At 38.1% G+C, this 17,153-nt stretch overlaps 1 protein-coding gene across 7 annotated transcripts in view; it reads right to left on the reverse strand.

Annotated features, from left to right (window-relative positions):
• Nucleotides 1-17,153, reverse strand: part of ACACA (acetyl-CoA carboxylase alpha) — a 206,338-nt gene that overhangs the window by 129,431 nt on the left and 59,754 nt on the right. For all 7 annotated transcript variants that reach the window (XR_002830099.1, XR_002830098.1, XM_023756841.1 and 4 more), the window contains exons 18-26: nt 16,629-16,774; nt 15,605-15,755; nt 14,154-14,288; nt 13,432-13,578; nt 12,941-13,129; nt 12,236-12,336; nt 11,420-11,508; nt 7,546-7,670; nt 849-962 (exon numbers count right to left, since the gene is read on the reverse strand). Coding sequence is in view for 5 of the 7 variants with exons in the window: in XM_023756841.1 (XP_023612609.1) it covers nt 849-962; nt 7,546-7,670; nt 11,420-11,508; nt 12,236-12,336; nt 12,941-13,129; nt 13,432-13,578; nt 14,154-14,288; nt 15,605-15,755; nt 16,629-16,774 (1,197 nt within the window). In the remaining 2 variants the exon portion in view is untranslated. The remainder of the gene's footprint in view (nt 1-848; nt 963-7,545; nt 7,671-11,419; nt 11,509-12,235; nt 12,337-12,940; nt 13,130-13,431; nt 13,579-14,153; nt 14,289-15,604; nt 15,756-16,628; nt 16,775-17,153) is intronic.

Raw genomic sequence — 17,153 nt, forward strand, 5'->3', positions numbered from 1 at the left:
AATCAGGTCTGGCAGGGAGCAGCTGTGGGGAAGGTGGATGCAGCAGAGCTAGCCTTTTGCAACTCTGAAGTAGAAAGACAGACTAGGAAAAACTGGTCTGACGGCCCCAGGTACTCAGTATCAAGGAAAAGGCATCGGGATGTAACACCAATGCATGTGAGGGGCAGAGAGAGTGAAAGCTGTGTCACAAACAAACAGGGACACGGTAGGACCTGAATACTCTCAGCAGGTCACTGAGAGGTTCAATGACTTTGAGTAGTTCAGTGACATGGATACAATTGTAGAGAAAGCAGAAGGTCACTGAGCAGCTTCAAATGCTGCTTCCCTGTCAGTGACCATGCACTGAAACACAAAGGGAGCAGACAACTCTTGGCTTCCCTGCTGAAACCTTTTGGAATGGAAATGAAGACTACAGGGTGAAACTAACTGGACTTCTCTGGGGTTGTTCTGATTGCTAGCACCTAAGATTCATTTCATTATCTTTCTACTTTCCACACTTGATTTCTTTTCCTATACACTTAAAAGTTCTCACCTGCTTCTAAGCTCCCTTTGAGAAGTAAGAAATGTCGAGTCTATTGCCTTCCTCCACATGACCCTGATTTACCATCACAGGGCTAAGCAGGAAGGGTAGGAAACGACAACAGGATTTTATATGGGGAAAGGGCTCCTATTTTAAAGATACTCACCATTAATCTCCTTTCTCTTTAAAAAACATGTATCACATGAAAACATTTGTTCTGAGGGCAATGGACATAGACATCTGCATTTTGTAAGTTGATGAAGTAAAAGCTCATTGCCCAATCTATGAAAACCATTCCTCCCTCACGATAACCAACAAGTGTCCTTACCTGGCGTGCTCGGAGTGCCACTTTAGCATTGGTGGTCTTACTGAGTTGAGTTAGCTCTGTGAGGATATTCAGCAGCTCATCAGTGAGTGTAGGGTCCCGGCCACACAACTGATCCTAATTGTTTATGTGGGAAAGAACATACATATCCACATGAGAAGACACTGAGGTGGCCAAGACTTTGAAATGGGGAAAAGGGAATAAAAACAAAGTCAACATAGCTGGATTAATAAAAAAAATGCAAACTTTCCAGTATTCTTTTGTTTTTAGTCTCAAGCAATGTGGTAAAGATGATCCCAGAAGATGTTGCTGCTAGGGGAAGAAGCCTAAATCCTTTAGTCATTCAGATTTAAAATTCCAAATGTATTTCTTTATAAACCAACACTATACTTTTAAAATGCAGAAGAAATCATCAGAGATCATTAAAAAGGGTCAAGGGATTCTGCGTTAAGAAATAACAAATGATGTGTTAAGAGGTTTTAAATAATATAGTGACTAAGGTTCCTGTTCCCTCTTTAAGGGAAAAAAGCAAAATGTAAAGCAAAAGGAACCACTCTTGGTGATTTTCATTCCACAAACCAAATGTTCAGCATCCCAGGAGGGTGCCAAACAGAAACACAAGAACAAAGTATTCATTTATAAACACACACTAAATAAAAACACCATCTCATATTCTGACAATTTTATACCCAAAAATCATTTATCCTCTTGCTATACAGGAAGCGCAAAGAACACCAAACAAAAGGAATCCAAAGAGGACCACACCAAGACACATCATAATTAAAATGCCAAGAGCAAAAGACAAAGAGAGAATCTTAAAAGCAGCAAGAGAAAAACAGTTACCTACAAGGGAGTACCCATAAGATTGTCAGCTGATTTCTCAACACAAACTATGCAGGCCAGAAGGGAGTGGCAAGAAATATTCTAAGTGATGAATAGCAAGAACCTACAACCAAGATTACTTTACCCAGCAAAGCTATCATTCAGAATTGAAGGTCAGATAAAGAGCTTCACAGATAAGAAAAAGCTAAAGGAGTTCATCACCACCAAACCAGTATTATATGAAATGCTGAAAGGTATTCTTTAAGAGGAGGAGGAAGAAGAAAAAAGTTAAGGAAGTGCATGTTGTTTTCACCTATTTAACGCAGGAATTCACTCATATGAGGGGGAAGAAGACAAGCTGCTAAGTGACTATAAATCCAGGGTTTGGCTGAGCATGTAGTCAGTCACAGACCAGAGGACCTATCCCACCTATCCTAAGGCATAAACGCAAAGAGGAGAGAGAAAATGCACCTCATCGTTTATTGAGAGCTAACAAGCAAAATAGAATTTCACAGGAATAGAATGGGGCAAAAGTAGGTTTACAGCTGTTCCTATGTAAAATAATACAAGAATTAAAAAAATACAATAAATTGTGTTTTAGAACCTACTTTTGCCCCACCCTGTATATAAAATAACCAAGAAAAGACCATAAAAAGACAGAAGGAAAAGAACAGATAGATAACAGTGGGTAAGGAAACCTAGATAAGATTTTCCTCCATAAATCCCTCTTTACTCATTGTTCCTAATAGAGAAAACATATTCCTTTCCAAGGTCCTTACTTCAATCATCACACTGACCCACTGAAATATTTAAAAACCTAAGAGATGTCCTGGGTAATGCTACTCTGCAAATAGCCAGACTGAAGTCTCAACATTAACAACAAAAGCCAACATAACAAATGAGAACACTAGCCACCTACCCAACCATTTCCTTAAAGGAAAATCTAGGTTTACATTTTGAGATTAAACTAAAATAAGTAAGTAAAAATAAAGTTACTGTCTTGCTTAACTACAGATCCTGTCCCAAGTTAAAAAGCAAAACACACAAAGCGACTTTTAAAAAAAACTTTTTAAATTCCATCTTTCTGCTAGGAGAGAAAGGGAGTGCGAAAGGGGGTAGAAAGAAACAGTATCTGTAAGAAAAGTGAACTATGGAGGTTAGAAAATATAGATTAGAAAATATGTTAAGATTAGAAAATGTATGACAATCTTCCTGAGCTCTGTGATAAAGTACAGAAACCAGACCTTTCTGGGATGTTTATTCCACAGTAGGCATAAACCACTATTTCCATTAGTTTATCCTGACTTGGAAATTTTCCATTCAAATATTTTCTCCATTGTCATCATTAGTACTTAGACAAAGATTGACAGTAGAAACTTATGTGTAGAGTAATCTTCGCAACCCTATCTCATCCTTGACCTATAGACACAGTGTAAATGTTCTTAAAAAAACAAACAAAAACCACCAGATAAAACTTTTCTGTTCATCAGAACTACCCATCCCAAGATACAAACATCCAAAAACAAGTTTAGGGTCCTCTTGCCTAAAAGGCAGACTTCCTTCGGGCAACTGGACAGCCCAACATCACCATCTAATCCTGGTGAACATTTTGCAACAATGACATGAAATGGTAACTATGTCAACAGATGTTTTCTCATTATAAAGCAGTTCATTTAATAAGCCTACCTGCCGCTTTTGGGATGACAGGACGCTTGCATACGTTTGCAGGCCCAAGTGAAAATTATTATTCAGTAATGGTTAATATTGGTACCACACAGTATTTCTTGTTTTTATTCTTAACCCTGATGGTGGCTAAATGATGGGGAATATAACATACATGCTTAAGTATCAAAACCGTAGCCAAGCCGAACCGGTTTGGCTCAGTGGATAGAGCGTCGGCCTGCGGACTCAAGGGTCCCAGGTTCAATTCCGGTCAAGGGCATGTACCTTGGTTGCGGGCACATCCCCAGTAGGGGGCGTGCAGGAGGCAGCTGATCGATCTCTCTCGTCGATGTTTCTAACTCTCTATCCCTCTCCCTTCTTCTCTGTAAAAAATCAATAAAATATATATTTTTTTAAAAAACCGTAGCCAAGTTATACAGCTGACTGCCAGAAGAGCAGAAGGTAATCCAACTTGATCTTAGCATCCTAAGATTTGAAGGCAATCCAAAATGAAAAGAATGGGACCTAGTGTGTAATGAGCTCAAGACATTAACTACATTTAGCTGGGTGAGCCACTAATCCCCATACCAGAAATGGTCTGGTAGGTTCTACCAGCCACAGCTTATTCAGGAAACCAGGTTCGCTGAGAAAAACATTTTTCTTTACCACACATTGGACAAAATTATTTGCAGTCATGTAAAGAGGAGGGAGAAAAGGCACTGACCAGCATTTTCAATGATCCCTGTCTAAACCAAACAGGCTCACAGGCATGGCATTACTCACAAGGAAGTATGGTTTATATCATGTTCATGTGGACCATATCAGAAATAAGATATATAAGTAGTGAAGGGATAACTACTCAAGTAGTCACTATGTACTACTTAGCTATCTAGACAGCTATGAGGGTGTTGATACATTTTACTGGTACAAAATTGCTTAAGTTGGCTGAAGAGCCTCCTAAATATCTCTTAGTAAGCATAAACAATGTCCTAAGCTGTTTCCTAGGAAATTAAATAAATAAGAAGAGCTTTCAAAATAATAAACTTACTGTTTGTCTTCCAGACTTTTTCTACCGTGGCATAAAATTTCTCAAAATGGCCGAAACCGGTTTGGCTCAGTGGATAGAGCGTCGGCCTGCGGACTGAGGGGTCCCGGGTTCGATTCCGGTCGAGGGCATGTACCTGGTTGCGGGCACATCCCCAGTGGGAGATGTGCAGGAGGCAGCTGATCGATGTTTCTCGCTCATCGATGTTTCTAACTCTCTATCTCTCTCCCTTCCTCTCTGTAAAAAATCAATAAAATATATTAAAAAAAATTTTTTCTCAAAATGGAGAAAACTTGACCGAACTTTTGCATTTTACTTGATATTTTGCTATTCCAATAGGGTGAAAGATTAGAAGAAATTTGCTTGTAAGTCCTTGAGGCATGTTATCACTAGGCAAGTTATGCGAATACCTGGAAGGGATGAAGGCTTCCTTGAAGCAACCCGTGTTCCGTAACACTGATTCACAGAAGCCCGGATTTCTAGCCTTCACTCTAGATTCAAAACCCCCAGAAATCATCATCTAGCTCAGCAAAGCACACCATCAACACTCCTACTTCTAGAAAGCAGGGATTGGAATGCCGGGCACAAAACCATCAATCAGGAAGCTAAAGTAAGCAAAGAAAGTGAAACCAGCTGAGAATACAAACTAGGGGATTCAAGTGCTGCCAGGTCCAGGTGATACCTGTAAAAGACAGTCAGACCTACAGAAAGAGGAATCCAAACAACTAAAATGGCTTTGACCAGCTACCACCATTAATGCAGACGTGGGGTGGGGGACCTGACCGTTGCCACAGAAGGAGAGAGGAAGCCCATGTCTGGCATTCATTAATATCAGAGCAGAAAGGAGCATATTTTGAGCTTTCATCCCTGATCCTTACGTCACTGCTAGCAGATCCTCAGCTCAATCATATCAATTAACGTCTTGATTTCCAAATCTCAAAATGAGGTGAAAACAGCTGGTATTTTCAAGTTAATGATATGAAAGCCTACAGATCCTCCTATGTTTATCGAGTTTTGTTTTCTTTTTAAAAGAAAAATGTGAAATGCCAAAACAAAAAAAAGGACAAATCCATCTTTCTGGTTCACATCTTCAACCTTCCTCCTCCCCCTTCTCCTCCTCCTCTTGTTCCTCTCCTCCCCATCTTATTCCTGCAAACCCAAACACTAACAAAGTGCTCAGTCTGTTGGAAAGTTTGGGTACTATCCATGCAGGTAAGAAGTAATCAGGATGACAAGGTGGAGAGAAAAAGAACAGCAGCAAGTCAGAGTCCCATTGGCTTCTGCCTGTCCGACTGGCAAAAGCAGAAAGCAAAGCCTCAAACCAGTTCTCTGACAGGGCCCAACGCCTCGGCTGCACCCCCGTGTAATTACACACTTGAGTGACTGGACTCTGAAGAAAATTGAAGGCCTGAGCTCCGAACAGCTGCCATTTTCTCTCTCCATCACACCAGCGTGATTACTTGAGAAATGAACAGCCCCGGCTCAAAGCTACTCCAGAATTCTCAGAGGAAATATGGCTCCGTGTTCCAATAATGAGATTCTTAAGGCAAGCGTTACTTACAATCACTCCGCAAAAGGAGCGAGCCGAGCCCCTATATCTTACAAATTAGAATTTAAGAAACCCAGCGACAGTCTTAGACGATCATTACTCTTCTGCTGCTCCAAGGATTCTGGGCTTTGGTCTATTTTTAGTGCAGAAAACTGTTAAGTCCTTAAAAAGGTAATCATAATAAAATGAAAACTCACCATAATTAGCTTCCTAAGAAGGCAAATTCCACCCCATTTTAGGGTCAAACAGACAGATTCTTCCACTCCCTTATCATTACCCTTTTCTATCAGAAAGTCCTGGCTTTATCCAAATGAGAATTAGCAATCTTTGTATTAAAATTTTTTAAAAAGTCTAACTAGTCAGAGATTTCTTCCCTCTTTTGAGAAAAAAAAAAATCAGTCAAGTTGCCATAGATAGTATCACTTCTTTGTCAAAACCTGTCACTTGGGGAAACTGAAATGCTACATAGTGCTGATATATTTTTTCCTTTCAAATGCATATCCTGGTTTCCCCACCATCTAGCCATTCTAGAGTAATAAAGGTAATGAACTCTCCCTACAATTAGATACTTTTAAAAGTGGGTATTCTAAAAAAATGTTATATCCTCTCCAGTTAACCAGCTAGGCAGATAACTGAATGAGTGGTGCTGTTGTGAGGTAGTTTCCCTTCATTCTGATATACGAAATAAAAAAAGCAGTGAAAATTTATAGCTTTTTTTCCTCCAAGAAGGAATGATGAAATTAAGGTATCAAAAATGCCAATTCCATAAAGGGACAAGAAAGGAAACTCTAGAAGCCAAACATACTCTAGTCCCCCAAAAAAGACACACATGAAGGAGCAAGGCAATTGTTCATGGGGTGGGGGACTCTAAGAACAGTCCTATTGTTCTCTGATTCCTAGAATTAACAGAAAAATCTAAGAGCGAAGGACTTACAAATCATCTTTAAAAATCCTTAAGTCCACAAAAATTCCATCCACTAGTCAAATGTATGTTAGTCCTATCCACATCGACTAGTCTCACTGCTCATTCCCACTTTCTACTAACTTTCATATTACTAGGTTATGGGGACAAAATCATGTATCTACTCCCCAAACAACACTGAGCTTAGATTTTCCATGTGAATAAAACAGAAAGGGACCAAAAAAAATGCAGAATACATTTAAATATCTTTCTTTGGTAGGGAAAGGGCAGCACTGGATTTCTAACAGTTATTTTTTGCTTTTACGTTTTGGACATGAGAACCATTGCTGATATTCATGGAACAAACCAGAGTTATAATGAAAAAGTACACTGGCTGGATAAGACTAAATTTCAAAGCTACTGTCATGAGTGACATCAGGAATGAAGCAGCACAGGGCATCTCTAAGTAGAATCAAGAGATCTGAGTCCCTGCACATGATTATATGCATAACAGCCAGAACAATTCTTTCCTGAGTGGAGCAGGTTCCTTCAGGTCAAGGACAAAGACAGATGTGAGAAATTGTTAATCCACAACCCGAGCCCCACTCATCTTACAATTATAAAAGACAGGAGCTTTTCCTCTGACCACAGCCACCAGAAGGAGAAATACTTTTTTTCATATTATTAACCATTCTTATAGGTTCTGAAAAATTGTACTCACAATAAGCATTGTGACCAGAAGATTCTTCTTGGTGACTTGAGCATGAGAAAAGATATAGTTCAGTACAGTGTTCATGTCACTCTTATTCTCCTCTCGAAGAGCGAAGACACATTTGTCATAGTGACCTGCAAGCAGCAAAAAGAATTGGTTCTCACCCATGTATGAATGTTCACGGTTACATGCTATTTGTTTTTTAATGTCTTTACTTCATCTGATAAGCTGTGAGAAGAAATATCTTGAGAATTTTCTTGGAGGAGTTTGGACAGAATTGGCAGTCTGGTTTAGTCAAAGGAACAGTGGACTAGGAGTTAGGCAATCCAGTATAAGACCTGAGCTCAAAAGCCTCGCTTGGATCCCAATATCCGCTGTGCTCCTGGAAAAATCACTCTACCTCTCTGAGCCTGATTTTCATTAAAAAGAATTGAGAGGTGGAGGAGGGTGTACAGAAGAGACTAAGGGGTTGCGGACAACTCCAACTCCCCACCCTTACTCGAAACTCTCTCTTAGCTTCCTGGAATGATTTCCTTACAAGAGAGGGTTCTGCTGCTTAAAAAGAAATGTCAATACCATTAAACCCGATGATCTTTAAGGCCTACTCCAAGTTAATATTCTGGTTCCATGTCTGACTCACTGAAAGTGTTTCACCCTAACTGGAAGGAACAGTTTTAGCTAAAAATAAAACAATGCAAACTTCTCAACAACCACAAGAAGGATGGCTGCAACCTCTGGAGTCAACATTTTCCCTTGTAAGTCCATGAAACTACTAACAAATGCCTAGGAAGTCCTAATCCAAATGAAGGCATAGATCAAGGAGAACCTTGCGTTGAGTCAAAAGGTCTGCAGGGAGAGCAATTATGTATATTTTCACTGGCCTTTCACAAGGCCACCAGGGACAGGTTGGTTCTAGCCAGGAAAGCTGTTTTGCAACAGAAGCATAAGCTTCAGATATACTGTAGTGATATCCACCATGGGATATAAGTAATAGTCACTTCTTTGGGAAACAGCTTACCTCAGAATTAAATTTCCAAATATAGGAGAATTAGAGTGTGAGTAATCTCAAGGGTGAGAATTTTACGAAATCATGAAAATATTAAATGATTATCGCCTCAGTTCAGATTCCATGTTAAGTTACAAACCAAAACAGTGGTATTCAAAATGCATTACCATGGATTGATTCCCAGAATACTAAGGACACTAAACCAGGGCAACTCTGCTTTCATCTATTTTAAATATTAAAGATGGATGTAAGATTTTTTCAACATGAAACTAAATATATTTGAAAAACAGTGGACTACAATATTTAAAAGAGCTGCCAATTTAATAAAAGACCCATTTAGAACAAAATGGAAGCTGTTTAAAAATTGGATGTCCTATATAAATTCATATTTCTCCCAACAAAGACTTAGCTTTGAAATGATAACAGAAATATATCTTGGTAACAGGAATTACTAGGACCAGGAGAAGTAAAAAGGATATTTACCCAGGGAAAAGGCAGCAGAGACACTAAGCAGAAAGCAAGCAATGATATCAAGTGTTCTCTTTTTTAAAACTTTTTTATTGTGAAATACACACACAGAGGAATAAACATCTATCTTAAATAGAACATTTTTAGTACCTTTGAAGGGTCCTATGTACTCCTCCTCTGAAACAGTTACTAAGCTGAATTTCATGCTAATCACTCTTTAACTTTTCTTTACATTTATCACAGATGTACACATAGTTTCATTTTCCCTGCTTTTCAAATTGGTAACAATGCAATCATTGTGTATGGATCCCTCAATAACTGGTTTCTTTCCCTTAACATTACATTTTTGAGATTCGTCCTTTTGTTCACATGTGTACCTTTGTTCATCCATTCTCACTGCTGTACAGTAATCCATTGTAGAAATACACTGTACTAGATTTCAATTATTTATTCTACTTGTGTATATTTAAAGTGTTTCCTGTCTTTCTTACTATCATGAACAATGCTGCCACAAACAGTCCTGTATATGTCTCCCAATAAACACGTGTTAGACTCTCTATAGTATATTACCTAAGAGTGAAACTGCTAGTTGAAGAGTATACAAAAGTTCAACTCTATTAAGTATTGACAAACCATTTTTTAAAATTAAATATTTAATGTTGAAAGTATTACATATACGTGTGGATCTATTTCTGAGCTATTATGTTTCATTGGTCTACTAATCTGTCCCTACACTATTATCATTTCAAATACCCTACTAGAATTTGTATTACAATGTTAATAAATCTACAAATGAATTCAGAGAGATTATTTTGCAAGTGTATATTCCTATCTAAGATTATGATTATTTAGATTTTTTTATTATTAACTAGTTATGATTTTCTCCAAAAGATGCTTGTACATTTATTTTCTTGGATTTATTGCTTAGTATTTATTTTGGGTTGTTATTTTAAATGGTATATTGCTTTTCTAAACAACTGTTCTACTAAAAAGAAATACATTTGAATTTTGTATATTGCCTTTTGTATGTAGCAACCTTTTAAACTTCAAATAATTATAATAATATGTGGATTCTTGAGGCTTTCCAGGTAGATATCATACCATATCTAACAGTGGCAGACTTATTTCCTTACTCCTTTCCGGTCCTCATACCTTTCATCCTTTTTCTTGTCTTACTGCACTAGCTAGGACATTCCGTATGATGCTGAATAGGAGTAATGATAGCAGGTGTCCTTGTATTGTTCATAATCTTAAAAATAATGCTTTCAATATTTCACCATTATGTATCCTATAGATTTTTGTTGGAGAATCTTTAAATAACTAATAAAGTTCCATTTCATTCATTTGCCAAAAGTTTTCATGAATGGATATTAAATTTTGTCAAATGCTTTCTCCCCCATATCTGGAGATGATTATCATGTTTCTTCCTCTTTTAAAGTTAATATTAATATTTTTTAATATTAATCGAGCTTACATTAGTGGTATAAAACCTACTTGGTTGTGAAGTATTATTTTATACATTGCTAGATTCAGTGTGTTAATATTTACTTGAGGATTTTTACTGGTTATGAGTGACTGAGCCATCCTTTAAAGCAGGGGTGGGGAATGTTCAGCCTGCAGGCTGTATAAGGCCCGTGAAATCATTTGGTCTGGCCCGCCAAGGCAACCACAGGCAAAACTAGAAATTCAATAAATCTAGGTGCTTTTCTCATAGCAACATAAATTTATATTAAGTGAATTATATTAAGTGAATAATGTTATAAATATCCAAATGGCCTTTGGCAGAAAAAAGATTCCCCACCCCTGCTTTAAAGAATACAAAGGGAGCAAAAAAATAAAATGTTATGTAATATTTCAAAGTATATGGTATTTCACTGCCATCTTGTGGCAGGAAGCAGTATCAGCAGTATATAGCTAGGGTGTTTCACATTTAGAGACTTTATACATCATTTAGTGAAGCTCTTCAGAGAAAGCCAGGGATAAATTCCACCTAAATGGTACACAGAAAAGGAGTGGAAAATCTGAACCTTTTTCAGATGCCTGTGGTTCAATCCATGGATTAGCTGCTGAGAGGCAAGCTCTTCAGATAGGGTTTCTCAATTTCAGCCTGGTCATGATTCAACCAATTCTATACAAGGTCAAGAACACATCAACAGGGAATGCTAATCTCTACTAGAAAAATTATCTCAGTCCTTTCCTAGAAGCACATGGATTCACAATCTCATCAAGCTGTGTTTTGTTGTTCTTTCTTTGGCAGTGGTGGGTTAGAGAGGCTTAATTTTTAAGGGAGTGGTGAAAGGAGGAAGTGTTATTAATGACAAGTGTTAGCGACAGGATGAACTGGCTGGGCTGCTGCACAGTCCTACAGGGAAACTTTCTCAGATACAGTGTCTTCAGGAAGAGGCTTACCGTTCTGGAACTGTGTCTCTACTCGCAGATACTGCCGCAGCAGATCCATCACCACAGCCTTCATGTGGCCTCGGATGCCACTGCGGTACCTAGGCATATAGAACAAGTCTCCACTGAAAAACCTGATGGGCTAACACTATTAATAACAGACTATTAAATAATAAACCCGGAGCCCAGATTTACTTTGTAGAGTTTCCACTGAACATGCTTCCCCTCTGAATATAGGACAGGACAGGGGCCAGCCTAAAATCAGCTAACCGGATTAATTCAAATCTCAAGCCTAAAAGAAATCTGGCTACAGACAAGATTTTTATATATATTTAAAAAAAGAGAGAAATGATAAATAAAAAAAAATAACTACTTGACATCCCTACCTACTTTGGGGTTCAGTTCCCACTGCTAAGTAGAAATGATTACCACACCCGTGAAATGGCTAAGAGATATCTGAAAAATCTACGAGTATCTTCCTTTAGTCCAATAGTTGGTTCTATAAGTTAAGAAGAAATGTTACATTTAGACCTTGTGCCAGAAGAAAAATTAGGTGTTTTATCAAAATTGCAAGAAAAAATAAAATGACATTTCTGTGCCTTAATAACTGACAGAAGGAAGTAGAATAGGAAGAAGTTATCACAAATATTGGGTATAACAGTTAGCTCACAATTCTAAGATATTTAGAAGATATAAGATATTTTCTAAGATATAAGTGCTTTCTAATTTATCTAAGTCAAACCTGAAGTAAATCTTTTTGTGACTACTTAGAAGAAAGGAAGGTATGAGGATGGATAGGTCCGGGAATGTGGAGTTACATGTAACTACCTCTGTACCAGTTGGACAATGCTCTGAGTGTTCATGAAGAAGACTTCCCGTTCAGATTTCCGGTTCAGTGTAGCTGCATGGCTATCCAGGATGTTGGCAATCTAACGTGTAAGAAAGAGAAAAAAATGAAACCCAACCCAATGAAGAGACCCAAAGCATTAACCTGTATAATATCACCACTAAGAATCTTAATTATAACATGATAATTTCTATCTTTTATATGTAGGGAGCAGCTGAAAGTTACTGGGCATAGATTAGGGGCTTATGTTAAATAAGCAAACAACTTTTATTTCTTTTCACCCTTTCCCAAATGAGTTAATGAGTACATCACAAAACCTACCAGAGACCATGACAATCAAGATATATCAAGGGTCAAGGTCAAAACTTTACTACCCGCTTGCCTAGCTTTACTCCCTACATGCAAATTTGCTTTAAGGATACATATGCTGCTGAGGTGTTAAAGAAGTCTTTGATAATAAAACTGTGAATATCCCTCACTTTAAATTCATAAAGATATCTCTGATTTGGGTATATGTCCCTCATAACCACAGATACTTTACATGTCACATACAGTACTTTAATTACTGGGCTTGTATTGTGTGGCAGTTTTTTGAAGGACATAATGCTTAAAACTTTAACAGCACAACATCCAGAGAGTAAAGAAATGGTGGCCATTAGAAAATGATACTGTTGCTCTATAAATACCTGCTGGCTGGGAAACTGACAGAGGACTGATGTGATGTTGCTAGCATACTGAGCCATTTCCTTCTTGATAGACTTCTCCACGTTGGGGGGGATGCGGCCAGAGACACTGGTCATGATATCTTGCAATTCTAGGAGAGGTAAGGAGGGATCTCTGAGGGTCTTCATCAACCGCTCTACCCAGTCTTTTACCTAAGAAGAAGGAAATAATAAAATAGGATCCAGACAAATTAACACAATAAAATGATATATATCTGAATTCACTATCATATAGTACTTACTTCAAAATTGCAATAAAAGCTTCTAACACTGCCCAATTATATGTGAAGTCAATAAAATGAATAAGAAGCAAGGATTTAAAGACTTCAACTCCCTAAACTAAAGGGGAAAGAGGTCCATCTAAAAAAACATTTTTTTGCAACTTTTAAACTATCTTGGAGAACAGGTACCTTACCTTATTTGTACATCCCTTCCCAAAGAGAAGTGATTCATACCCTGCTGCTAAAGAAAGGATCTGGAAGGCAGTATCCATTCATCACGTTGACCAGATTGTCCAGGACATAGTGGAACACTCGATGGAGCTTCTCGCCTCTGAGTGCTGTGCTCTGGATCTGTGGCAGACTGCCGGTGTGAAGCTCAGCCTGTCAACCCAATGAGAAATCAAGTCATCCCCTACCTTCTATGCAGGGTGCAAACATACCACTGCAACTTAGAATCATCATTCAAAAATCAAGACATTCCTTCACCATTTGCAGCTATAAGGAAAGAAGTCAATGGAGGAAGCATCATAAAAAAAAATCATAGAATCTTATTATCATAACTCCTGCAAACTCTAAATTCATAATACTATAAACACAAAAATAAGGCATACAATCAGGGGGAAAAGCTTAAGAAAAACTGGCAAACCAAGCATAGAAATCATTTGCCCCTCCAAATTACCCGTCATATGTAATTAGCTCTTAGAAAGCAGTATTTTTAAAATATGTTTTTATTGATTTTAGAGAGAGAGGAAGGCAGAGGGAGAGATAGAAACCTCGATGCATCAACATTGATCGGCTGCCTCCTGCACGCCCTCTGCTGGGGATCGAGCCCACAACCCAGGCATATGCCCTGACCAGGAATCGAACCTTGACCTCCTGATTCATAGGTCGCCGCTCAACCTCTGAGCCACACCAGCCGGACTAGAAAGCAATATTAAAAGTCCCTTCCTACTTGCCTGCTGGACCTTGCTGGGGTTATCCAACTGCATTTTGGCTATTACACAGCCAGGGTCAAGAGCTGCTCCAGGCCGCTTGACATAATGAATACAGCCAGACTCTATAGCTGTTAAGGTCATTACCATCTTCATCACCTATAATGAAAAATAAATAAAATTAGAATTTAATCTCTCTTTACACAGATGAATGATTTAAGGAGGTCATTTTTCCCCTCATCATCTAAGTTGGACTGTATCTTACTCAATCCAGAAAAATGGAAATCTATCAAAATCTCCAAGAGATTACCAAGAAAGGCCATTAGAAAATCTCTCAGGACCTAGCTTTAAGGATTAATAACAGCTACTGGAATTTCCTATTTTTAACTGTTTAAATCCATTTTTTCATAATTTCTATTTTTACTTGTTTTGTACTTAGAAGTGATGAACAATTTAGTCTCCTCATACTCTCAGATCTAAATGCTCACTCTGCATACATGAGATACCCAAGCTAAAATCTAAGAGTCATTCTTTACTCTTTTTTCTCCCTTATCTACAATTATGAAGCCCAGCCAAATACATCGTCCAAACCTCTCTCAGAAATCTTTTTCTCATGCTAGCTATTTGGTTTAGACCCTCATCATTTGTGGCCTAGAGTACTTCAAAAACCTCCCAAAAGATTTCCCTACCTGCTATGCACCTTCAACAAGGACACTAAGAGCCCAAATCTTGCCCTATCACTTTTCTATGTAAAATCCTTCCATGATAGTCTAAGCTTCTTAGTATGTTTTATAAGGTCCTCCATGATCTCAAATTGTTTACTTATTTAGCATCTTTGCTTGTCATTCCCATTAAAACTTAATCCATTCTTAAGCAATACCAATATGTACTTGCAGTTCCCTAAATATACCATACCCTCTTGCTTCAGTGCCTTTGTACATGGCTGTTCCTTCCCCTTTCAACATTCTTCCCTGCCCTTCTTCACCTGGTCCATTATTATCTATCTCTCAAAACTAAAATCAAAGTCCCTTCTCTCAGAAGTCTTCCCTTACTAGCCACCTACATCCACCCAGCCCCACAGTAACTTGAGTTAGGTGGCCCTCAGCACTCTGTGCTTGGCTCTATCAGATTCATATTTCATTACTTGTCTGTTTAGTGGCCCCCCTCTACCTATCATATTTTTCCTGTATAATCAGCACATAGCACAACACCTAACACTCAATTAGTGCTGTTGAGCCTAGTATCTATTTTTTAGAGCTAGCAATTCCTCATCTGTCAAAAAAAAAAACAACACAACCTGTGAGCTTTGCATTTATTGTTAAAATCTTAAGATTCCTAGCCCCAATTAAACTAACTTATGCTCTTTCCTGTCTATTTTCTATTTACTTTCGGTTACTCTTCAATCCTAGTCTATCCCAGACAACCCCATTCCTACTTTCCCTCCCATGAAACAAAAGCCCTGTCACCCCTCCAACCTCAATCTCAGCATAGCACTGGCCAGAAAACACATGGCCTCCATCCTCCACAATGTACTGGATTAACTTCCCAGCAGAAGGTGAGCGCATCACTGAAGGGTCATTCTCTTTCTCAAACACACAGGTTTTATTGCCAATCGTGATGCGATATCTAGGAGATAAGTAGGGTATGTAAGCCAATAAAGCACCTAAGGAATAATTCTACCATAGGGAATGGTAGAATAATGTCATTCTTAAAAAAAAATACAAACTAATAACTTTATTCTGTACAAACACATGCACACAGGATACTCATTTCATCTTTGTTTATAATGCCAAATAAGCAAAATTCCTTCAATAAGGGTTAGATTAAATCAACTATGATACATCTATATAATAGAATACTATACAACCATTAAAAAGAGCAGGCATCTCTATTTAAAAACAAAACAAAACCCACAAAGATGATAAAGATGTAACAGCTAACATTTCTTAAACCCTTATTATGCCCCAGACAAAGTTCTTAGCACTTTACATATGTTAATTCATTTAACTGTCACAACAACATTGATTGGTGTTGAACAGTCTACAACAGTGGTTGCCAACCGGTGGTCCGCAGACCACTGGTGGTTCATGAAGTCCAAAAGGTTGGCAACCGCTGGTCTACAATATATGTTAAGGAAAAAATAAGGTGCAAAACAGTATCTAAAGATTATTTTTATTTATGAATACATTTAAAAGAAAAAAACAGTACATATATGTAACTTGTAGATGCATGTAAAACTTCAATACTTAAACTGTTAACAGTAGCTCCTTATAAAGAGAACTTATTTTTCATATCTACTCACATTGAAGTGGTAAAGACAATGTTTTTCATTGTAAACACATTTTTGTACTCTTAAAATTTTTTGTTAAGTGCATGTACTATATTTTTTATTAAAATAGAATATCAAAGAAAGATCTTGAAAAATCACAAGAGCTAGTGACTATCTGAGAGGAAAGGTTGATACAATGACCAACATATAGATCTCAAACAGCCACTCACCTATCCACTTCTTCCTTCATGTATGTGGTGTAACTGCTGCCATCATAGGACAAGAGCAGTCCCCCGTCACTCAGCCGATGCACGTCTACTTCTACACATGAGCCGTTCATGATCACCACATATGAGTTAGGGGACTGTCGAGTCACCTAGGGAATGAGAACCAGAAAGGACAAGTCAATATCCCTTCCAGGTGGAGTCCCAGATAAAACTCAGTATCTCAAAAATATAGATTTAAAAAATCTATCAAAGAGGAAGGACATTCCTAGCACTGGTGCTCTTAGCATCAGTGTCTGTGGGAATGGCTCAGCCCTGCTCCAAGCAAACAGGGTGACCTTAGATGCTTCCCTGGTTGTTCTCTGTCTCCTTTATCTCTTCGATCCATATGTGAAGTTGAGGAACAACTAAAACATTTTCAGAAATGTTGCTTCTGGCCTTTGACACAAATAATGACTAATTTCATAACACTCAGCTTTGCAGTAAACTAAACTTTCCCCCCTATCTCTGGACCTACAGGAAATAAGCTAA

The sequence above is a fragment of the Myotis lucifugus genome, unplaced genomic scaffold, assembly GCF_000147115.1.
Source record: "Myotis lucifugus unplaced genomic scaffold, Myoluc2.0 scaffold_99, whole genome shotgun sequence".
Classification (NCBI taxonomy): Eukaryota; Metazoa; Chordata; class Mammalia; order Chiroptera; family Vespertilionidae; genus Myotis; species Myotis lucifugus.